The sequence below is a fragment of the Plectropomus leopardus genome, chromosome 17 (genome assembly GCF_026936395.1).
Source record: "Plectropomus leopardus strain MGB_pleo_1.0 chromosome 17, ASM2693639v1, whole genome shotgun sequence".
Lineage (NCBI taxonomy): Eukaryota > Metazoa > Chordata > Actinopteri > Perciformes > Serranidae > Plectropomus > Plectropomus leopardus.
In genome coordinates, this window is record NC_142192.1 from 21,636,158 (window position 1) to 21,660,525 (window position 24,368).

At 38.2% G+C, this 24,368-nt stretch overlaps 2 protein-coding genes across 2 annotated transcripts; both read right to left on the reverse strand.

The window, feature by feature from the left end:
* Positions 1-748: 748 nt before the first annotated feature.
* ndufv1 (NADH:ubiquinone oxidoreductase core subunit V1) lies at positions 749-8,835 on the reverse strand. The gene is made up of 11 exons (XM_042506561.2): positions 8,739-8,835; positions 6,716-6,822; positions 6,548-6,630; positions 6,255-6,425; positions 5,050-5,233; positions 4,647-4,836; positions 4,243-4,455; positions 3,410-3,576; positions 3,239-3,320; positions 1,511-1,656; positions 749-1,001 (listed from the first exon to the last, which is right to left on the reverse strand). Exons 1-11 carry the CDS (start codon positions 8,803-8,805, stop codon positions 927-929), a joined length of 1,485 nt encoding a protein of 494 aa, XP_042362495.2. The 5' UTR covers positions 8,806-8,835; the 3' UTR covers positions 749-926.
* A 910-nt stretch (positions 8,836-9,745) lies between these two features.
* hcn3 (hyperpolarization activated cyclic nucleotide-gated potassium channel 3) lies at positions 9,746-24,272 on the reverse strand. The gene is made up of 7 exons (XM_042506955.2): positions 23,391-24,272; positions 15,659-16,088; positions 15,403-15,564; positions 13,876-14,094; positions 13,178-13,324; positions 12,058-12,298; positions 9,746-11,187 (listed from the first exon to the last, which is right to left on the reverse strand). The coding sequence occupies exons 1-7, from the start codon at positions 23,852-23,854 to the stop codon at positions 10,985-10,987; spliced, it is 1,866 nt and encodes a 621-aa protein (XP_042362889.1). The 5' UTR covers positions 23,855-24,272; the 3' UTR covers positions 9,746-10,984.
* Between the last annotated feature and the right edge of the window lie 96 nt (positions 24,273-24,368).

The following is a 24,368-nucleotide window of genomic DNA, read 5'->3' on the forward strand; positions in this document are numbered from 1 at the left end:
TTATATTAACATTAACCCTTCAAAACCTGAGCACATTAGCTTGATTTCTGTCAAAAAAAAGCACGAGAAGAAGGTACAAGTTAAAAGAAAATTATCTGACATTTAGTATCACAAAAAAAGAAGAAAGGTATTATTATTATTATTATTATTATTATTATTATTATTATTATTATTATTATTATTATTATTATTTTTACTACAAGATTATTGAGGCCAAAAGAGTTTACAATTACAATAATATCACAGTATGCTTAGAAATTTAGGGAAAGAAATGTATTAGTAAAATTGCCAAAAAATTAGTAAAATACATCTTAACCATTTATTCTTGTTTGTACATTAATTATACTCAAAATACAAGTGTAGGGAGGCAAACAGTCTGTAATCATGACCGTCCAAAGGTATTAAAAAAAAAACACAACACTTCATGGATAGTAAAAAGACTGGAAAAAGGGAAATTTATGCATTTGTATTATATGTGTATTATTAAAATGATATGAAATGTTTAATTTTTTAAACCTTATGGTTATCATCGATAGCTTATTGTCGCAACACCTCGTCAGAAATCTGCATAATTATATAATTTTTTTTCATTAATACATTTTTTCCCCAATGCTGACCCCTGGGAGCAGTGTTCTTTCTGCTTGTTAATATCTACTGCGCAGTATTAAATTGCTAAACATTGTACAATTAAAAAAGGGGGGGGAAGTCATTATTGTTGGATATTTCTTTCCAAACAAAAACAAAAGTATTAGGTTCATAGAATTTTATTGGTTCTTTAATCAGACAAGGCAGGCACATCAATGTAAAACTTGATGATGAGGTGATAAGACGGCACATTATCGCTTTAAATAATTTGTCAATGACATAAGCACAAGGTTAAGGTAAAATGAGGCAAAAGAACAAGTTCAAGGAGTCAGAGGAGCCGTTTAAGCCCTGGCCTGCTGCTGCTGGTGTTCAGCAATTCGACTTTCCATCACAGGCCTGAAGTGCCTGATCAGTCCCTGAGAACACAGAAAAAACGTTGGGTGCATTAATTAAGTAGAAAAAGAACAAAGGCTTTACTACAAAACAGTATGACAGTATATTTTACACAAAAAACAAGGAAGATGTTAATATCTGGAAGTGGTTATGTTTTAAAGTTCAGATTATGAATGAAAGATGTGGGAGAGAAGATCTTGAGTATTTTTTGATGTTTTAGTTTGTGGTTGGAAATGTAATCTTCATTCAAACACCAAGCTAGATTTAATGCAATCTAATACAACAGCCCTGAATTTTTTCCTTTTTCTTTGTGAACCTTATTTCATTCAGTTTTTGTTACTCGGCTGGAGCGCTTCTGATACAATTCTACAATAATCTTTGTGCACGAAATATTGGAAACTTCTTTAAATGTTATGCTATACGATATAACAGCACCACAAACTGCAGCCTGTAAAATGACTCATAACTCGTTCATTTCTCATTCATTCTTTAATCATCCTGTTAATATGTAAGTGAATAAACGTGTGTTTACCTGCACTGGCCATGCTGCACCGTCTCCCAGGGCACAGATAGTGTGTCCCTCAATCTGCTTACTGAGCTCCCAGATCATGTCGATCTCCGATGGCCGTGCATCGCCTTTCACAAAACGCCACATCATCTTATTCATCCAGTCCACTCCTGCAGAAACAGACAAAAGGGAAATTCAACTGTTAGAAGCATTAGAAGAAACCGAAATACCTGATTCGTGAGGTGTTGAATGAATACTTTATCTGCAAAATTACCATTTTTATATCATTTCATGTGACTTAACTTGAATTTAAGAACAAAACTGCCTCAGAAGTGATCAGAGAATCCAAAAAACGCGAACACATGATTGCGTTTAACAACAGCAAAACTATATTGAAACATCTTTTTACAAACTCTCACACAATTTGTGCGGTATAATCCGAGTCTCATTTATCAAGTCGTATGCTCAGTATCTCCCACATGCATGCATTTTCACTAAAACATTAGGAATTTAAAACATGTCAGTAAACTGTCTCATGCAGGGTTGAGTGGGGCGCCTGGGCATGCACATGCATTTTTATCTCTGCTCAGGCAGAGCTCATACACTTGAGCGCGCTCTGAGAAAAAGCACTGAGCATTCGACTGGATAAACGAGACTTGGATTATACTGCAGGATTTGTGTGAGAGCCTGTAAACCGATGGTTTGATATAGTTTTGCTGCTGTTAGATGAATTCAGTGCAACACATGGTGAGTAATTCATGGACAAACGGTCCTTTTGCAGGTGAAGAATTATTTTAAGGTCAGCGCAGTTGACAATAATAAAAACAATAACGATCACAATAATAATACATTTTATTTGTAGAGCGCTTTTCAAGAAACTCAGATACTTTGCAGAAGTCACAAAAAAAATCATTAAAAAAGACTACATTAAAATACATAATAAAGTACACACAGCCTTACAATTCTTATGATATTAATTGCATTTAAGAAGTATTTCACCAATATGAAGAGCCTCACATAAAACTAGCCCATCTATGCAGTAGAAAGACACAAACACTTTTGAAGTTCGTGCTACATGACTAGATTAAAAAAAAAAAAAAGACTTTGGTGTTCGATTTTTCCCAAAAGGTAGAAAACCTACAACTACCAGAATGCATTGGACCAAAAAAATGCTCCTGCTGGTTGGTAGAATCATGTGTGCCACTCAGTAAAAGTATCTTGGTTTATATTCAATCTTCGATGCTTAGATTAACTGTTTGATCTCTGTTTTTTCAGCATCAATTTTTCACTTTGCAGGAATCAGTGTGGCGCCCACTTCCTGTTTACTAATTCTCGCCATCATGGTGAAACGGGCCATTAAAATCATGTCTGAAAACATTTTAGGCAGAAATGGGCAGTGCAGTGCCATTATCTTGATTTATATTTGATCAGCGCTGCCGAGTTTCACCGTTTGATCCAATTTCTTTCTGTGTTTGAGAGACAGAGCGAGGGGGTGTGTCTCTTGATCAGCTGTGAACTATTTGTATCTGTGGTGCGGTGGCATGGGTGGTGGGTAATACCAAAATGCAGAGGTACAGCCTGTAGTTTGAGCAACAGCCCCGAGAGCCAGTGAAACTCCGCCAAATGATGCAATTTATGTCATTTGTAGGAGTTTCGCCAGCTGCAAAGGGATATCTAGGCACTGGTCAGACGGAGGAAAGTTTACCTCAGTTCATCTATACGTACTATCCACACTGCTAAAGTAGCACTCACCTTCTCTGCAGGGCGTGCACTGGCCGCAGCTCTCATGTTTGTAGAACTCGATCAGGCGGGCGATGGCTCTAATAATGTCAGTCTGCAAGACACAAAGCATCAACAAATGAACCAGGTGCTTGATGAATTCTTCACGCGTGACGAATTATGCAGAAGAGCTGACAAACTTACAGATTTGTCCATGACGATGAGTGCAGCTGTGCCGAGGCCAGTCTGAGCCTGGATGAGGCCGTCAAAGTCCATCAGCACTTCCTCACATACATGTTTGGGGATGAGGGGTGTCGAGGAGCCACCGGGGATTACAGCCAGCAGGTTATCCCAACCGCCACGCACTCCACCTACCAGACGCATGTTTGTTTGAATTAAGTAAAAAAAAAAAAACGGCATCACTTAGTGTGTGCTTTTGTTAAGCCATCTTCATCTTTTCTGTCCGTGCCCCCCGCCCCACCTTTTTCACGGCTTTATTAATTTACAAGAAAAGGGACTCTTGATACATATATTTTTGAAAGTCCCCTAAATCATGCCATAAAATAATCACAAACAGATAACTCTTTCCTTCACCTTAAGACCCAGTTTTTTATTAACTCAAAAACATTATCTTAATGATATGAGCGAAGCAGGATGTACATTTTGCTACACCAGGGTGATCCTTAAAAAACTGTAAGAGACATTAAATTAATTCATCTTCAAAAAAAGGTCTTATTGGTATTAAAATGTCTTAAATCAACCTTTCAAATGTCTTCTCAAACTTCATGATGGGAATTAAAGCAGTGGAATCCTACTTTTCACCGGACCAAAAATATCATATTTTATGTTACAATAAACATTTGGGCAAATTTACGTGAAAAAAAAAGTTGGTTCATTGTTCAATTTTTTTTCCAGTTTTGGTTATTGCAAAATAGATCTTAAATTTCATCCTGAGTGGCTTTAAAAAGTCTTAAAAGTATTCATTTAATTTGCCTTAAACTGTAGGAACCCTGTACACGTCTTGGCGTGATGCGTACCTGCGTGCCTCTCGATCAGGTCTTTCAGGGGGATAGACATCTCCTCCTCCACAGTGCAGGGGTGATTAACATGGCCCGAGATGTTGAAGAGCTTCGTGCCGGAGTTTCTCTCCCTGCCGAAGCCCAGGAACCACGAGCCGCCACGACGACAGATGGTGGGCGCCACGGATACGGTCTCCACATTAGCAACAGTTGTCGGGCAACCAAACACTCCTATAGGACAACATGAATGATCTTATATCCATATTCTATTTTTTTATATGACAACGTTACCCTTTGATTTTGATGTTTATTTTTACAGGGACAGCGTATAATAAAGTAAAAATAAGTTGTTGTTGTTTTTTTTTTTTTAAATCATCCCATTATTCCAATCATGTAATCCCCCTCTGTACGCCAGAACTCACCCACATCAGCTGGAAATGGGGGCTTCAGGCGGGGCTTCCCCTGCTTCCCCTCCAGCGACTCGATAAGAGCAGTCTCCTCTCCACAGATGTACGCTCCAGCACCACGCATCACGAACACATCAAAGTCATAACCGGATCCACAGGCGTTCCTTCCGATGAGCCCAGCAGCGTAGGCCTCATTAATAGCCACCTGAGAGCAGATATTGGAAATATGTTGCTTTAACAAGATGAATTATTACATAGTCGTGTACAACGATGCCTTGTATTGTACTTAAAATACAACGTTAAACTCATGAGTGGCCTGCGCTATCCCAAAAATAACAAATTTAAGACAACACAGCAAATGAGAAGTAAACAATCATCAAAAAGTGTGCATGTCAGGTTTCATTCTGTCCGTTTTCACCTGCAGGTTGGACGACTCGTTGTAGAACTCTCCTCTGATATAAATATAAGCAGCGCGCGCCCCCATGGCCCTCCCAGCAACCAGGCAGCCCTCCACCAGCTTGTGGGGGTCGTTCCTCATGATCTCCCTGTCCTTACAGGTGCCGGGCTCTCCCTCGTCTGCGTTCACCACCAGATACTTTGGCCTGAAGCAAGAAAGAAGAACTGTGTTACATAAGGTCGAGTAAATGTCTTCACATTAATCAAAATATAGATATATAATGGTGCAAAATGGATACATAAAGAGGTTACAAGAACACTGATCTAATTTAAACTTTGCAGAGTGCAAGATTTGTTACTTTTTTAATAATCAATATACTGACTATGAAAAAGGGATCGACAGATTATTGGCCTAACCAATTATTGGGACTGATATTTGGCTTATCTGTATCTGTGTTTTATTTTAATAATTACTGATAAATTAATTATTTAAAAAGTGCAAAGTGTCAGCATGGGAGGAACTTTCACTTTGTAAAACCTCAGGTAGCTATTTTAGTTTATTCCTTTTTTATTAAAATTTTCACTTTTCACTTCATGTTAAACGTTTTAGTTTTGATAAAATATTGCAAAAGGCTTTTAAACAAAGTTTTGTGTTGGAGTTGGTTATATTTCAAATTCTAAATATTGAGAGAAAGATTTACATTTTTATTGTAAATGCATATCAGTTCCAAATATGTTGTTGGTCTCATCGACTACTTATAATCATTATTGGCCCTGAAAAACCAATATTGGTAGACCCCTAAAAATAAGTGTCATTTACATCTATAAATACTTAATTTTGGATTTATTACTTCCACTGTGCTAAGATTTCTCAAATAATTATTTAAAGCACCAAAAATTATTTTGAGAAACCAAAGCAAATGCTTAGATGAATTAAAGAAGATGGGCATTGTACGCTGTTGGTTTTGACTGTTTACAACATATTTGTCTATTCATGAAAGTCTGTTAAAGGACATACAAGGTAGATTTTTTAAATGAGTTTAAAAAAATAAAATTACAGTTTGTTCTTGATCCTGCTACATCTTTAGAGTTGAAGGATGAGTTGATTAAAATGATCAGCTACTATGAAAATATCATCCGGTTGCTCGGGCATGTTGCTGCTGAATGGCATCGTGTAATGCCTGCAGGGCAAGACTCGTGTGTGTACGTGTGTGTCTCCTCACTGACCTGCCATCGCTGGGCTTGTTCATGAAGCTCCACTTCATGCCTGTAGGGAAACCAGCGCCGCCCCGACCACGCAGGCCAGACACCTTGATCTCATTGAGGATCCAGTCGACTCCCTTCAAAAGGATCTCCTTAGTTTTGTACCAGTCGCCGCGCTTCAACGCCCCCTTCAGCCTGAAACACAAACAGGTCTCTTTTATTTTACCGCTCAGCGCTTTAACTTGTACGGTGTTAGAGATTCAATCATATCAATTTATGTTTTTGATTTGGCATTAGAATAAAATCAGGGGTGTTACCTCCACTCATGACGGCCATAAAGGTTTGTGAAAATTCTGTCCTCATCTGCCAGAGGCCCAAATGTTGTTTTCTTAGGAGCACTCTGGGAAAAAAAGATAAATACATAAGATGTTAAGGTCATGATTTTTTTTTTTTAAGTTTGTTTTAATAAAATAGAGGTCAGGTACCTGTGTGCTGTTAAATCGGGTGATAGCAGTCACTCCACCCTGACTGACAGCAGCTGGAGCGCGGGCCACGCCACACACCACTGCTCGGGACAGGGACAGCATCCTTCCTGCACAGAGGAGAGACCACAACAGGACAAATGAGACGGATAGTATGATTTTTTTTAGTCTAACAAGAAATGAAGGACAATCACAATTAGAGCTGCAACTAACATAATGTTATTGCAACTATTTAAAAAAAATTAAAATCCACTATTGCTGTTTTGTTAATCAATTGTTCAATAAAATATCTACAAAAAAAGTCCAAGGGGACATCTTCAAATGTTTTGCTTTGTCCAATCGACAGCCTGAATATTAATGTAAACAAAGAAAAGAAGCAACTCCTCACATTCAAAAGGCTGTAACAGGAGAATGTTTGGCATTGCTGCCTTAACATTATGAATGATTAACTGATATCAAAAAAGCCGAAAAAATAGCCTATGAAGTCAGCAATTACTCCACAAATTGTTGCAGCTCTAGCCTCAGTTTACGTTTCAACAACAGCATAGTAGTAGTAGTAGTAGTAATTATTAAAAACAGATTTCTCAGAGAGAGAGATGAGGACAAGGTACTGAACCTCAGCACTTAAAAAAAATCCTTATCAATGCACATTGCAAGCTGTTGAATACAGAAAGCTGATATCAAATTGTATTGGCTAATTATTACTTTTTTTTAAAAAATTCTTTTATCAGAAAGTTCCTGATTGAAATTAAAATGTGACTCATTTTAGGCTATATTTTTTGCAGGCATAAGTTTCATACTGTTTTTATAGATCTGTGTACTATTTATTGCTTGCACTGTACGGCACCTTGTAACTCTGGTTTTAAAAAGCATTTTATAAATGCAGTTTATTTACTTACTCAAAAAAAAAATCAGAATAACTTTATTTATGTCGCACCTTTAAAAACAGCATTGACACACAAAGCACAACAGAGACAAGAAACCCCAGAGACCGTGTTAGGACAATACAATGGCAAAATAAAGGCAATAAACATTAATAATAAAAAAACAACAACAAAAAAAGCAGAATTGAGACAGAGTAAAAAAGTTAAAGGGAAAAATTAAAAGACAAATAAAAACAAAGACAAATTAAAAAGAGACGACAATACTTAAAACAAAGTGATTTCAAAGAAGTCTCTGATTCTGCCAGCCTCCTCCTCAGGCAGTACTTACACAACTGCTTATGTATAGACAGATTTTACTGGATACTTTTTAAGTTACATCGCTTTTAAACACATGTTTAGAACATGTTCATATTTGTTGAATAAGGCGTGAGAAAAAATACGAGTTAAGTTGGTATGTATGTATATATACATGCATATAAATTATCCTATAAAGTAACAAAAATGCAGATAAGTTTAACTTCAGAAGTTGTACTATTTGTGGTAAAATCAAACGTTTATAACTCATGCAGCTGCATCAAAACAAAAGCAATAAAAGTGAAATCAGACTGGTTCTAACACTATAAACGTACCACACATCACATTAACTGTCATGTTTTTTGGTGGCGGCTATTAATTACTTTAATGAAATATTGTACACAGGGATCTTGTGTAACTCGTTATGTGATGTTGTTTGTTATGTCAGGGCTGCTGTGAGTTAGCTAACGAAGGTGAGGGCGACTGAAAGCTGTGCTATCAACCCCTTTATTCACTTTCAGCTGTAATGTTTTAGGTCAACAAACCTGCAAAGAAAGAGAATAATAATTTACAGATATAAACTCCTTTTGACTCTCTTCGGTGTCATGTAAAGAGGACTCACTGACCCCCATGCTCACGTAGCTAGCTGCTGTTAGCCTGGCGCTAAGCTAAGTTAGCTCGCGGTTAACCTTGCAATGTCAGAATAAAAGCAGCGGATTCACGACGTTACGTCCAAATCTCGACATGTGAATGAATTAATTATTGTGCGCTGTAATAACAGTTGCATTAACATTAGCCGCATGATTAATAGTTTCGATGTAAGTTAGCAAACAGTCAGTCCTTCTTACCTTCTTTTCGTCCCGAGTTTATGAAACCTGTCCGGAAGTGGAACTGCAAACAGCCGGAAGCTGTCATCAAAAACAGCTGCAGCAGCGCCGTGGAGGAGAATTTAAATGTTTTGGTTGCACAACATGCTGATTAAAAATGTTTCATAACAACAGTCTGTCCTCACTTAAGGACAATGTGTGCGTGTTTGGAGGTACTTTTAAACTGTACCTGCGTGTTTGCATGTTGTGCCAAACAAAAAGTGTAAGGTTACGAGATTTCTGAGAAAGAATTTGTTTGTTTTTTCTTCAGCTATAATTACTACTTTTTGTGCTGAAACAAGATTTTAAAGATGCAAAATATGTGATCACATTCAAATGCATGTAATAAAATATAATGCTTTGTTATGTAGATCATACTCAAGTTAAAACCATACTTGTACAATAGTTAAAATTAGCTCCCCCTCAACCAGCTTTAATATTAAATTATATCACTGCACCAACAATAATATAATATAATGTAATGTGATATAATATAATATAATATAATAAAGCCACATACTGACAACTTCTGCTTTGAATATAGCATGTGTTACCAATATCATATGAATGTCTGTACTTTTACTTAAAGTAATAATCTCAAAAATTTTCTTTTAAATTAATTTCTTTCTTTCTTCTTAATCACAAGTGTTGCATAGTCACTAATAACTTGCCCTTACACACACACACACACACACACACACACACACACAGCCACCCTGCTGTCTTTAGTCAAACTCACTGCAATTTTGTAACACTTATCGTAAGGAACGAAATGGAGATCTTCAATGCTGTAATTTTAATATAGAAACAATTAATAATATTTTATTAATTGTTATTATCTTCTCTCTTGGAAGTAAAAGAGGGTATTTTTTACATTGTGGTATTCCTTTTATCTGAGTGTGTCTGTCATCAGTGGTGTGTGTGTGTGTGTGTGTGTGTATGTGTGCACACTAATCAGCAGTTATAAATGACATATTTGAAACACGCCATAGGCAAAAATACATTTTTATATTCATTTTAAAGGGTAGAAATATTTGTATTTACATGACATCATCAGTTGAAGGATTGTTCGTCAGAGAGTTGAAGTAAAAAGGACAGGCTAAACACTGTAGTAAATATTAAACAAATTCAGATGATAATATAATACTTACTGTATTATATGTATATCAATATATTTACATACTGGACAATGGATTATATTTAATAATTTCGGACTTTTTTCTATGCATCATTTTACCTGATACACTTTATCAATCAATAAAGATGTAATAAGTCAGATACATGAGAATATTGTGTCATTTGCCAATAATCAGTTCAAATGAATCATAGTTGTGTTTTGTTTTTTTTTACATATTAAAATACTACACTAATATCAGCTTATTAACCTACCTTATCTACATTAACCTTTTTTTTAAAATGCCAAATGATGTTTGCAAATTAATTGCCCTCAGAAAATGAAAACCAATTAAGGTGAAATTTAAAAAGAAAGCGAGTAATTTAATACATTTGTGGGGGAAAAAAACACAGCTTATAATATTTGATATAAAACTGCACAGATGCAAAAATGGATTTTTCAGATTATCTCGTCAAATGTGAATATTGTGAAATGTGGCAATTTAAAAAGTGATGTATAACTGTGTACAATCATATCCTGTACGGTTATTACATCACAGCAGCTTATCCGCAGTGAACATTGGTATTAAAACGTGATATGATGCGACCTACAGAACTGAGGGGTCATTAGATACATACAGCTGTGTGACGCCCAGCTGATGATCTTATGAGCTGCTGATATCTCGTATGAAACTGCAGACAGAGAAATCAAACTAATAATGATTATTTACATTTGGAAAAGATAGTGTTGCCATCGGTAAAACGCACATGTATCGCCAAAAACTGTAATTTGCTGAAGAAACAAAATAATAGTTATTATTTGCTCATCAATTTGTAAATTACACGATAGATTTAACATAAAATGCGTACAAAGATCTAACACAAATGTGATCATAAAGCTTACTGAAATCCAAAATGAAATGATTTTTTTTTTCCAACAAAGTCCAGCAAGTTAATAAATAAAAAGGAGGGTCTCCATCAGGCTGATCACTGAGCACTAAAGTGAACAGCAATTACTAAAATTTACTCTGTTTGTGTTTTCAAGTTCCGTCGAAGTGTGACAAATGTCCTCCACGTCTCTGGCAGGAGTCTCTTTCTGATGTTCACTGAGGACGTCACTCAGCTGCAGGAGGCTGATAACTGGGTCTGCGAGCGACGCGGCCCAGTCTGTCCACAGCCACACTCTCAAACGCCCTCCTCATCAAAGGATGCTCCTCCAGGACCTCGTTGAAACTGTCCACACTCAGGGAGTAAAGGCGACAGTAGGTGTCCGCTCTCACAGTGGCTGTGCGTCGTCCCTGGGTTAACAGGCAGATCTCTGAACCAAAAAGGAGAGAGTCAGTTTAATCCTTCGAGCAACAAGGATTTGTTTGTGTATACTGGAAAATTTCAAGTAATTGCTATTTTTTGCTTAAATCGCTGAAGTCAGCGGGCTTACATTTAGGACAGGCTTTTAATTCCTTTCACACAAAACTGTTTCTCAGCAAAGAGGGATATTCAATCAAATTATTTATTCAACCCTTTGCAACATAGTGAAATTACTTTTTTTTTTTCAAAACATGGGAAGAAGGTAATGAGCAACAAAAGAAGAAATGACCCAGAAGTTAGCAAAAAATATGTGAAAAGTACAAGAAAATTAACTGAACATTTGCCAAGAAAAAAAAAACGCTCGTATGAGGTGGTATTTCAGACGATTCAAAAAAGCCATATTTCTGAAAACTGCAATGAAAACATTTGTTTCACATGATGCTATGGCTATGTGCTTGTCAGTAGAAACTGTATCCCTCGGGCATGATGCAGAAGGTGCTACAAGAGGTGTTACTGCATCGCATAACTCTTCAAAAGTTGAGCTGTGAAATCGTGGACTATCACCTCCCAGAAACCCCTCATATATCGCAGCTATGAGGGCCTTGCCTTTGTATTATTGCTCACATACAAACATCACCTTCGACTGGACTGACGGGTGGTGCGGTGGTTGCAATAGAAATATACCTGCTGAGGTTCTGAACAACCATTATCGTGAGAGGAGAAGTCGCATTACATTATTCAATGGAAACGCAGTCATCCCGCGATTGTGTTAAATCGAAAATATTGCTTAATTCTTGCACCAATCTGTGATGGAAACCCGCCTAGTGTCGCTCATAAATTTGACTGGAAACATTTTGAGGGTTCAACTCAAATGTTTTACCTCCAAAATATGCTCCATCGTTGAGCGTAATCTCCTTGCTGCCGCGCGGGATGACGGTGACAGTGCCATGCTGGATGAAGTACATTTTGCGTCCCAGCGTCCCCTCTCGTATAATGAAGTCTGAAGGTTGGAAGACTTCGAAGCGCAGTTTGGTCAGGATCACCGTCACAAAATGAGGGTCAGTGTTGGCGAACAGGGGCATGTTGGCTACGAGCCCTCGGCAGTTATAACTGACAATCTCCTGCAGGGTTGGGAGAGAGAGAAGAGAGAGGACGTTAAGAAATTGTTTTGGAGCTGTTTTCATACATTTTGTAGACCTGAAATATTTAGTTTATCAACTAGTCAAACAGAAAATTAATTAGCAACTTTTTTTGACAATTTATTATTTGTAATGATTAAAAAATGTCAAATATCTTGGTTTAACTTGTCAGTTGTGAGGATTAGCATGGACCAATTGCATTACTCTTTTGGGTTGTCCATATGTCTGCCTGTACATTGGTCCCATCTATACTGATATATTCAAGAAGGTTTTTTTCTCACATTTGGCACAAACGTCAACTTAAACTATCACACAAAACATGTTTCATGAGCATTTATACCAACATTTTCCACAAATATCTAACAGGATAAAACGATGAAGCACTGACAGTTTATATCCAAAAGGTCAAAGGTCAACTTCAGGGTGGCATCATAATGTTCTGCAAAAACTCTTCTCTGGCAGTTTCTAAACTTTATAACTCAGGAACAGAGGGGGAGACGATTATTCAGATACTGAACTGGTGACACTAATCTTGAAATGATTGTTGATTGTACTGAACTTCTGAGGAAGATGTGTATGAAGCATCCATGTTTTCACAGAAATGTATGTAAAACTGATTTATGGAGGCATACAGCTGCACGGTGGTAATTCTACTTTCAGTATTTTGATTTTTCATAGACTAAACAATTGATTGAAATCAATTAATCCAAAAAAACAGCCAGCAGATTGCTTGACAAGTTGACTTAAAACTTATTTTTCAGGCTTAAATTTGCATCTGTGTAGGCCTGTTTCAATAAAAGATAGAAATAAAGCGAAAGCCTGAAACAGGAAGTCAGATGGATGGTTTAATGATGAACACACCTCCTTCAGTGGATCACTGAGCTCTCCGAGGATGCTGTCCTCATCGAACATCTTGCCTTGGAATCGCTGCTCGTAATAATCATGGATCCTCTGTCTCACATCCGCCGGCAGTTTGTGGAACGACATGTACTGCTCCACTTGCTTATACTGAAAACATTTGCACAAACCACATGGAGATTTGACCTTCATGAGGATACAATTGAAATTCCACAGAGCTCATGTCAGATGTCACAGTCAGTCACATTTTCCACCATGTGTTGGCTGAATTATTCCAAAGTACAATAATTACACATTTATTCTATTTGTATTGCAGTTTTTCCCCCCAGTTTTAAGTGGATTACAAACTCATTTATAATGGGCATTAGCTAACAGTGATCCAAAACAAAGGTGACGCCATTTGTCTATCATGCGAGCTGCTTTATCTTGCGAAAATCCCCCGGAAAGGGTCACAGTAAGGCCACAAAATCCATTAGATAATACACATATTCTCTAGGCATTTGGCACAATTTCCACGAATAAAGTACGAGTAGTAAGCAAGCCCGTGATTTAAAACATGGCTGTGATATTAAACCTTGCAGCCAGAATCACATTAGCATCCACGTGAAGCTCCAGGGGCATATTGTGCACAAAGCAACTGAAGCTGTAGGTCAAAATGTTTCGGTCTGTTAATCTTTTCCAGTCAGTGCAGAAGTGATTACCTTCTCCTGATACTGGCGATGTGATGCATCCAGCGACTGCACCAGGTTAGTTGCGTGACCGAGGAACATGGCGTAGCAGGTGGCGCCCACGACCATACTGATCATGGTGAGCCAAACGTCGCTCATGCCTTCTGGAGGGTGGGCACCGTAGCCTATACACAACATGTGACTCATGGCCATAAACAGGGCGTAGGAGTACTGAAGGTGCCAGGTGGAATTCTGGGAAAGATAGAGTATAAACAAAAGGAGTGCTGACATGAGAAAATATAATTTACAGGCTATTATCATGACTACAATGGCTGAGAGAGGCCAAATGAATGCAGCATAAGGAGAAGAAGGTAGAAGGTAGATTTATCTGTCATTTTGTCTTTAACGTAGCTTAAAAAAAAGAAAGAAATTATAGTTAGTCCCTAAATCCTGCTGAAGCAGAGTTTTTGAAAATAATGTAATTTATAATAAATTATAGGTAAAATAAAAAACAGTTGGTGCACTTGCAATTAAAGAAGCACTTTTTGGAAATACAATTATTCCCTAGATTGTGAAGAGATTAGGGATGGGACAATAAACAACTTTATGGGAGATCGCAACAAAGTACAAAAAGGATTTTGCAACTTGGCACTGTCTGAATGTCTGTCTGTCTTTCTATCTATCTGTCCATCTAATGCAAAAGATCTTAATCAAACATTAGCAGATTTTAAAAATGTCAAAAGAGATGAAGACATTTCAAATATTTAAAAGGCTGCCTTTTTAGGATGATTTGATTATTTGTTTTTCCACAAAAAGTATGTTAACTTAAAAAAAAACATGTGCCCTATCTGTGACGTAAAAAAAAATGTTCTTAAAGACATTCAATGCAGAATTTTCCAAATGTCTATACAGACCCATACAGAATGGATTCCTCTTAATTATCACTTATGACACACTAGAAGTGTGTGGAGCAAATTCTGCAGAGACTCTGCGCTCCGACCTTCTCTCTTATTTCCTCGTTATTTTCTGTGTTCTGGATGTTTATGGGTGTATATTCTCACAGCACGCAGGAGAGGTTGTAAAAATGTAAAATGTAAGTTAAAGTGATTCCAGTATCTTTCAGGCCATTTTAAGAGTTTAAGCATATTTTGATAATTATTGGGATAATATTGTGAATTGCAATTATTTTGGCAAGGATGTCCATGATATGGAATTTTAATACAGTGTTAAACCTACAAGAGTTACAGGAGTAAGATTTGAAAGTGGACTCAATCTTGTCATTTAACTCTTGGCAAGAAAGCAAAGAGTCGTATTTCCAAAAATCATTAACTCAAATGGACTGCCAATGTAACCTAAAGAGTCTTTTGGTCGTAACTGTAAAATGCGGGTAAACAATTCAACATGTAGTTTACTAAGCATAAAGTCTTAGATTTTGATGAAGTAATGAATGAATATTTACTTTAAAATAAAAATGTCCCTATTATTATGATTTTTTTCTTGGTTTTCATGTTAATATGTATCATAAATCATGCACGTATGAATTAATGAACATGTGCTTACCACCATGTTGTTTTTGGACACCCAGCAGTCCGGGGGGAACTCTTGCAGCATCGGCACCATGAAGGTGAGGCAGCCGTCCCAGTGGCACAACAGCAGCATCATGCCGATCAAGTTGACGATGCGCACCACAGCGCTGGCCAGGTCATAGGTCATGTGGAAAATCTGAGTGAAAGAAAATTTTATGGAGGACAGAGACATTTAAATGGACAAGTGTTGATTTCCGATGTTCTGTTTGCCATGTGTATCCTTCCTTTACCTCCTCCCACTGGTGAATGTAGCGGATGAGGCGAGACAGTCTGAGAAGACGCAGCAGACTGAGGATCTTCGTGAAGCGCACGATGCGGAGGGCGCGGGCCGTGCGGTACACGTCTGACGACTCGTGCCGGGACTCCAGGTCCACGATGAGGAAGATATAGTCGACGGGGATGGAGGAGACGAAGTCCACCATGAACCAGGTGCGCAGGTAATGCATGCGGATCTCTTTGGGGTCCAGGATGATGTGGCTGTCCTCTCCCGGGATGCCCGTCCGGAAATTGAAAACCAGGTCCATGAGGAAGAGAGTGTCAGAGAGGACGTTGAAGGTGATCCACGGCATGGTGTTCTGGTCTTCAAAGAAGGTGATTCCCCACGGCAAAATGACCAGATTACTCATCATCAACAGCAGCATCACGATGTCCCAGTAAAACCTGGACAGAACAGGAGAGGCCGAAGGTTGAGGTTGTGCGGATGTAAAGCTGTGAGCTTTTTGATTTGATTTATTTCAAACACGTAAAAAAGGAAAAAGAGAAATTATTATACGAAAACAGACAAACAAATAAAGTAATAGTTGCAGACAATAAAAAAATATAAAGCAAAAGACATGGTCACGCATGATGACTTGGTTTACATATTCGAAAAGGAGTGAGAAGAAGTAAAAATGTATTTAATCCCATTACTCAAGATCAAAATATTTACAATTTTTCATAATTACTTACGCAAAAAAGACGAATATAAACTAGGAAAAAAAGAAATGACCCCTGTAAACACCTGGTGACTGTCAAACCACCTATTCATCCCTGTACCTTGTGAAAATCATGTTTTTATACATTATTTTAAAATGGTTTTTCTCTGGACATTATTTTAGCTTCACATTAAAACTGTTCCATAGTTTAACCCCACATATTAATAAACAAAATCCTTTTCTGGTGGTCCAATCAACACACGTTTTGAAATTTAATTTTCCCCTTAAATTGTAACCACCCTCTCGACCACTGAACTATTTTTAGGTTTTAACTTATTTTAAGTTTTGACTGTAAGAATAATGAGTTCGTGTGATCCAGATATCCGACACTGTGAATGATCCAAATTGCTCTTTTTTGGAAAATAGAAACTGAATGTAATGAACTTTTGTAGTTTTTGCCCCAAATCTCAGGACAGTAATCTAACTATGGGAAAACTACTGAACAGTAGAGAATGTGGAGTGGTTTCTGATCCAGGACCTGTTTTGCTTTGTTTAACACTGGAATGCATCTTGACAGTTTATTTTATTTATTTTATGTACAACTAAACCTTTTTCAACTGTTGCTACACAGAGATCCATAATCTGTGCTGCTGACTGGACAGAATATAACACCAGAGATGAGGTCTCTCCAGTGCTCAAACAACAACTCTTTGCTGAAGACTTTGGATAAACGTGCACTTCTGAGAAATGAGCGAATCCTGGTAATGAAGCTGGTTGCCAAGTTAATCGTGTGATTTGAACTTCTTTGGGTTTAGACTTCAGGAAGCGGCCCTGGGAGCTTTGCCGAGGTTAAAGGTCTTATCCCAGCTGGCAGCATAAGGCTTATAGTGAGGATCTACTCACATAATGAATGAATGAATGAATTATTATGGTGTTTATTGTTTTTACGGCAACCGCTCCAGTGCACCTCTAGTATATATCATACAACAGTGACACTCAGCTTGGGTCAAATGTGGCCCCACTGTACGTTCTGGGTGGCCCACGAATTATTTTGTAATTCACAATGAATATAAATTGACTTATGGCAAGAATTCTTTTTTTTGTAATGTGAATTTAAATAGGTGCCAGTGTGCATAGAATTAAAAAAAAGACATATCGACAGAGGTTCAGGCTATCGTTTATATATTAATTATTAATGCTTATTAATTTACTGACCCTGGCATCCTGTAATTTTGTAAAAGTGGGCGCCCAGGCAAAGCAAGTAGAGTGTTCCTGTCATACAGTATTTACTAGATCAGAGTTAGAGGCCATGTTTTTTGCATATAAAAGGAATTTGGCAATTTTTTTTTTTTTTTTGCACAGAATATGAGAATATATCAGAATGGAAATAACCAACAACAGCAAGGAGTCCCTAATGCAGAAGAAGACAGTGTTCATCTGTGAAAGTGAAAGCAAGCTTTTGTTGTTGTTTACTTGTTTTTGCGGTGTACACTGTTGTTGGCAGCACAAGTAGTGACTGACAGTTGCATTAGAGACTCCTCCTAGCTCTGATTGGTTGTTTTCTTTCAGGAGATGTGGATTCTTGCAAAAGCCAGAGGAGCCTAATTTTTTTTTCAGTTTATCTGTTTCCTGTGCTACTGTCAGTATAGAGTGACAGTTTTAGTAAATATGACTGAGAGCTAACTTAATAAAAGTTATCTACTGTAGCTTTAAAGGTCCAGTGTGTGATTAAGGGGCATCTATTGTCAGAAACTATGTATAACATTCATGACTATTCATTCATGACAAGTTTATAATCACCTGAAAATAATAACTGTGTTTCTGTTTCCTCAGAATGAGCCATCTATATCTCTTCAACTTTGCCTTTACAGTAGCCCAGAGCAGACTTATGAAACACGGGCTTTACATAGGTCCATTTGCATTTTCTTGTTTTTGCGTCAGCCACCATAGTTGTCTTACATGCTTGGCGCACGGGACAAGTTTCAGTTTGTGCACGGCCCAGGACAGGAAGGCTCTCCATCGGGTGATAAAAACTGCCCAGGACATCACTGGTACCCATCTGCAGAGCATCAGTGACCTCAGTGAAGTGAGGTGTCTGCACAGAGCCCAAAGGTACTGAAAGACAGCAGCCAGCCCAGCCACAGTCTGTTCACCCTGCTGCCATCTGGGAAAAGATACAGACGTATCTGCTGCTGAACCACCAGACTACAGAGCAGCTTCTTTCCCCAGCCTGTGAGACTCCTAAACTCCTCCTCCAACTCCAAAAGATGTAGCAGGATCAAGGACAAATTTTAATTTCATTTTTTAAACTATGTTTAAATAATGACTGATAAATCTACCTTGTACCTTGTAACAAATCTACATTCTGCAACCTCACCACTAGATGCTACTTCACATTAGATCTTTAAATGTGTCCACTTTTACTTCAATTCATCAATTTCCTCATTTTTGTCTGCAAAATATTCCTGTAAGTTACACAATGTGAAACAGCCATCGAGGTCAGGTGAAGTCATCCAGTCAGGGGGACAGCGTGTCATCCAGAGAGTGACCCATTTCAGGGTGACCCGTACTCTCATAACGAGCTCCTGTCACAGGAAGAACCCCCTCTCATTAAAAATAAATGCTGTTTATCTCATCAGACTCAATATGAGGACAATGAGGAAAAAGACAAACGTGACTATTGCTTCAAATGATTGACAGTTTGCTGCTTTCAGGATGCTGAAGCCCAGACGTCTGCGCCGCACTCGTCACTGTCTGCCTCATGTCATACAAGTTTCCTATAAGTCTCCAGTGTCTCGCTATACACCACGGGTACACGGGTTGAGTTTCCTTACAGATTGTTTCCATCAAGTGTCAATCACTTTGTGTCTCTTTCTCTCTCAGTCTTTTTCTTACCGAGTCGCAGTAACAGAATATGAACCAGTTTATTTTTGATTACCGTCAACCTTCAGTGACCGCAACATGACCCCTGTGAGAAAACAACCGTCTTCTTAAGCCAGTCAGAGAAGAGATACAGGAACAGTTAGATTAGTTCCTCGTTCTCTTTCACGTTTATCCCTCCATCAATCACTCGCGCACATGTCATCTGTGTCTACATGCTGTTTTACATGAAGACTTATCATCTCCTCTCATGTCGCAGCAGATTAGTGGTTGCTTCCTGCTAATAACTCCATTAAAGACTCTGGACGCCATTATGGCTGTTTACATGAAGTGTGTGTGTGTGTGTGTGTGTGTGTGTGTGTGTGTGTGTGTGTGTGTGTGTGTGTGTGTGTGTGTGTGTGTGTGTGTGTGTGCGTGTGTTGAGAAGCAGAGTTAATTCTGCTGAATGAAAACCTTTCAGACATTTTAGCTATTAGTAACAGCCGGAGTGGAATAAGAAAATGAGGGTGGTTTTATAGCATTTTATGTTGAATCTGAATCCGGGATTGAATACGCTTATGACGTTCGTTTAGTTCGTCTTTTAAAGCAACAAAAGTTATAAATAGTTTCCTGTATGTGCCGTTAGGATTAACGACAATCTGTCTGACCTTTTCAGCCATGCTATTGGCAATGATGGTACAGATTGAAATACCGTATCTTAACAACTAAAATGTCGACTGCCATGAAAATATTGACAGATATTTATGTTCCTCAGAGAATAAATCCTAATGACTTTCATGATATTCTGGATGGGGGCGAAGTGCGCTGTGGCTTCTGAGGCTCCAGCCAGGATGTTTTCTCAAATCTGTAGAAATCTAATATTCACTGAACAAAACTTCTCCTTGGTGTATCAAGATGCTGAAAAGAGTAAGTGCTCTACAACATGGATTTTAACAAATTTGCGAGCAAAATTTGAAAGAAATACTATAGTACTGTCTATTGAATACTTTAAAAAGTCACAGATCATAAACTTAAACCTGTCAAAAATGGGAGCAAAAACAAATGTGTTAATTAAAATGTTTGTTCCTTAATACTGAGTAAAACTTCTGTTGGCTTAATATTCAGTTCAGAGTATTAAAGACCACATTTACTTTGCATCGTTGGGGATATTTGATGATACCATCATAGTGCAGCAAAACTAGGTGCCACCATCAGTTCCCCAACACTTTGATTTATGAGCAAAAACCAAGCGGCAACCACCAGCGCTGACTAATGCAGCCAATGTGTATGTGCCAAAAACCGCAGAAGCAAACCTGCAAAAGCAACTCAGTCATTGTAGACCCCCATGTTAAAATATCCAGCTTTAAAGCAGAAATAAACATGTTTACAGCCTGATCCAAAAAACAAACAAAATGGTTTTGGTCTATAACTAATTTATCCCTACTGTACATGACAACTGTACAGGCGGGTATTTTTTTTATTAAGGCTTAAATTAATACATAATTAAGGATGGGGCTGCTCTGGGAGACAAACTGTCTGCCAACAGTGTCCTCAGGCCCTCAGTCAGATCCACCACTCGCTCCTCCACAGCTCACTTCTTAATCCAAAAAACTAAGGTGGTGGCCAGATTGCCAAACTTGATGCTTAAAAACTAGGCCCCCTGGAAGTGCGCCTGACTTTGAAGCCAATTTAACACAGTGGCAAAACACAGTAACTACAACTTCCAGGTCCACCATGTGATGCCATGTGGCCCCATTAGACTTTCCCATAGATTATTTTTATCATCTTTTACTGCATTTATTCTTAGTTTTTCTGAAATGTTATTAATTTAGTACTTGAACTGCCTTTTGAAATCTGGCTGCTTTATTGCTTTTATTCCTTTTATTTGCTGTATTCGCGTTGACCTTTTGTATACGCATTCTGTTCTTACCTTTTCGTTAGACTTTTTACTCTGTGTGGCATGTTTTTTAATGTTTATTTTATTATTCCCTGAGTTCCTGCCTTGTCTGTCTCTTCGTAGCACTTTCTTATCAGTTATTTTTAAAGGTGCTATATAAATAAAGTTTTTATTATTTTTATTATATTGTTCTCAAAACAATTGAAGTTTGAACATCTGCAGCTTTGTGAAAACTGAACAAATTCTGCTGCTGAAAATGTTGAGACACTGTCGACACCTTCAGAGCCAGCGTGTAAATTAACATTATTGTGTTGACAACTTAAAATTTGGATATTAATCTTCACTAAATCCAAGTGGTGAAAACCTCTACCATAGAAGCCTTATGTGATTGCAACGCCCCCTATTGGATTCCTGTGAGGAACTTTTTTTGCATCTCATTTTCCCCTCTTTCTCCTGTCATTTTGTGTGACTTTTCTGTCATCCACCTCTGAATAAAAGCCAAAAAATGCCCCCCCCCTCTTTACATACAGAAGTTAGACAAGATGTTGATTTGACTCTGAGATTAACAAATGTGCTTTTCTGCCAATTTTAAATTAGATTCAAAATGCTAAACAAAACCAGCTATCCAACCTTAACCACTACACAGGACAGCTGAGTACCCAAAACATGCTATTCCAACTCATCCAGTTTAAAGGGAAAGTTGGAGCATAAGGTTTAAGGAGAGCAGGCCTCCGGTAATCCCCCTCTCAGCTGTCTGTGTATTATTGCATAATAGAGCAAGATTGGAATTATAGGGATTCTTCTGGGCAATAATCCCTCTGCATGGGGTTATCCTCTCTGTCTGGCATAGGCCTGATGTTTAAAAATTGTTTAAATTTGATGGCAGCTATTATTAGTCACCACACGGACAGATTGCTTGGCGCATCACTGCTAAGACGTTGCTCAGCCCCAAAAGCTGAATGATCTGATAAATCCATTAAAAAGTGAGGCCAAACTGGCACAAAAAAATATTTTTTTTATACATTTGATGACTTAAATTAACAGGATCAATGAATGGAGTTCACCCTCCTCCTGAACAGGGAGAGAGGGAGTCACCAGTGCTATTATTAATCCAGATGATCTTGTCCTATATACTGTATTACTAATCAAATCCCTTCATCGCCTTATCATGTGCGAGGGACCATGACATCAGCTGCTGCGCTGAAGTCTGCCCTTGGAAAAATCGGATCTGAGCACCGTCACCGGCTGTTTCATTGGATGAAAACTGGATGCTTTCAAGGGAAGTTTATGAAATATCATTGATGACTTAAAGAATCGTGTGTTGGGTGATGGTTAGTGACTTGTGTTTAAACAATTCAACATAAAATAATGCGGACAAACTTCCCCATAATCAGCACTGACATTAAAAAAAAAAATTCTCTCCTGGAAAGATCATCTTTTCATAAACTTGGGCCGTCTATGCAGCAGAGAGATGCAAATACTTTTTAGTACTACATGACCAAAAAAAACAAAAAACAAAAACAAAACAGTGGACAGAGGTTGTGACATTCACCTTTGCTCAAGAGCTGGAAAACCTACAACTACCAGAATGCACTGCACTACACCAATAAACGCTCCTGCCCGTGGGTGATGTAATGCAGCTTGGCTGTTTTGACCATAGACTGTGTATAATAATGGACATAGCTGCCGTGACGTCACCCAATGGTTTGTGGACTCCCATTGTGATGCCTCAAGTTTGGCATTTTGACCATCACCATCTTGTTTTTTTGGAGCCAGAAGAGACTATTATTGGATTAGAGGTTGGAGATGTGTTGCAGCGACGGGAGGATCTGAGAAAATTCTTAAGAGACTTTGGTGACGCCTCGTGGACAGCCTGTCACTCAAGCAGCCCTGCCCTTAAATATGCATAACTTTAAGCCTTAATAAAATGTAAACAGATGAGTTATATAAAAACTGTCCACTTGTACAGTTGTCATGAATGCTAAAATTAGCTATGAAGACAAAAATAACATATAAAATAACAATAACATTTACTCTGTTTGTAGCCAGCCTCAAGTGGCCATTAGAGGAACTGCAATTTTTACGCATTTGCTTCATTTTTTAGCCCCCCAGGTTGCCGCGTGGTTTTGACACAGGAAACAATAAGGCAGAAAAAATGGCAAAACAACCTTAATACTTTTACGTTGTTTTTTAAAAAAAATACTATTTCATTTCTGACAATATATTCCCCTAAATCGTACACATTTGAACTTTAAGAGGAGGTTATGAAACAGAAGAGGACCTCATTGTTACCTGAAGTCACTGTAAGGGTGGATGATCCACACGCCAAAGCTCTTCACTCTGGCCTGCTCAGCAGCAACACCCTTGTGGCTGCCAAACATGCGCAAGGAGAACTTGTTGACCCCGGGCTGCAGCATGGACACAAACTGCTTCTGTAAGTAGGTGGACTGCTCCGGTGGGGGTCCTGCGTCCTCGCAGCTTCCCTCCTCATTGGTGTCCAGCAGGCCATCGGGATCTGCTGTGTAGTCGTCATTGTGAGTCTGGACCAAGGAGAAAAGCGTCTTGGTCAAATCGGCCCTCTTCTCTGGCCTTGGGGACGGAGTGGCAGGGGGGGTCGTCCTCTGGGAGCTACTTCTCCATCTTGAGAAACGGAGGCTGCTCCAGCTGCGGTACCTGGATGTCTCCGGTTTGTGAGACGGGCTCTCACCAACGCCAACGCCTCTCTGGTCATCTATGCTCCTGGAGAGGCTGGACATTTTCACACTTTGCACTTAAAACTGGAATAAAGGAGAGGGGGCTCTGTTGTCCTTGTGATTTGGTTTGTAGGTGCCTGAGTGTAAAATTCACTTATTAATAAAGTTTATTGCAGCAGCCATTTCCATTTGTTGCATTATTTTAGTGTTAACTTCCTTATAAAAAAATCTAAGTGCTGAAACACTGTTTAATAGTATGTCAGTTTTAAATAAAAAATAAAATAAAAAAAAGTAAACTAACTCTCTGACTAAATAAATTAGCTGAAATGCGTTTAAGAAGCATGCAAGATAAAATATCATGCAAAAATTAAAAACTGCTAAATAGGGTGTGAAGAAATGCAAAGACTAACTAGCTAAAACAATAAATAAATATCCTAAAACACTTTTTAGCAGGATGAAAAAATAAAATATCATGCAAAATGTAACTATCCTAAAATACTTCTATATACGATGTAAAAAAAAAAGCAAAATGCAACAACCAACAAACTAACTAAATAAAAAAAATATCCTGAAGAAC

Bases quoted from the DNA above. Each gene is read 5' to 3' on its own strand.
- ndufv1 (XM_042506561.2), bottom strand. From the start codon at position 8,805: ATGACAGCTTCCGGCTGTTTGCAGTTCCACTTCCGGACAGGTTTCATA. The intron at 6,823-8,738 runs GTAAGAAGGACT...TCCTCTGTGCAG, and splicing joins AAACTCGGGACGAAAAGAAG to GAAGGATGCTGTCCCTGTCC. The intron at 6,631-6,715 runs GTACCTGACCTC...TTTTTTTCCCAG, and splicing joins CCCGATTTAACAGCACACAG to AGTGCTCCTAAGAAAACAAC.
- hcn3 (XM_042506955.2), bottom strand. From the start codon at position 23,854: ATGTCCAGCCTCTCCAGGAGCATAGATGACCAGAGAGGCGTTGGCGTT. The intron at 16,089-23,390 runs GTAACAATGAGG...TGTTCTGTCCAG, and splicing joins CACCCTTACAGTGACTTCAG to GTTTTACTGGGACATCGTGA. The intron at 13,325-13,875 runs GTAATCACTTCT...AAATGTTTTCAG, and splicing joins ATCGCCAGTATCAGGAGAAG to TATAAGCAAGTGGAGCAGTA.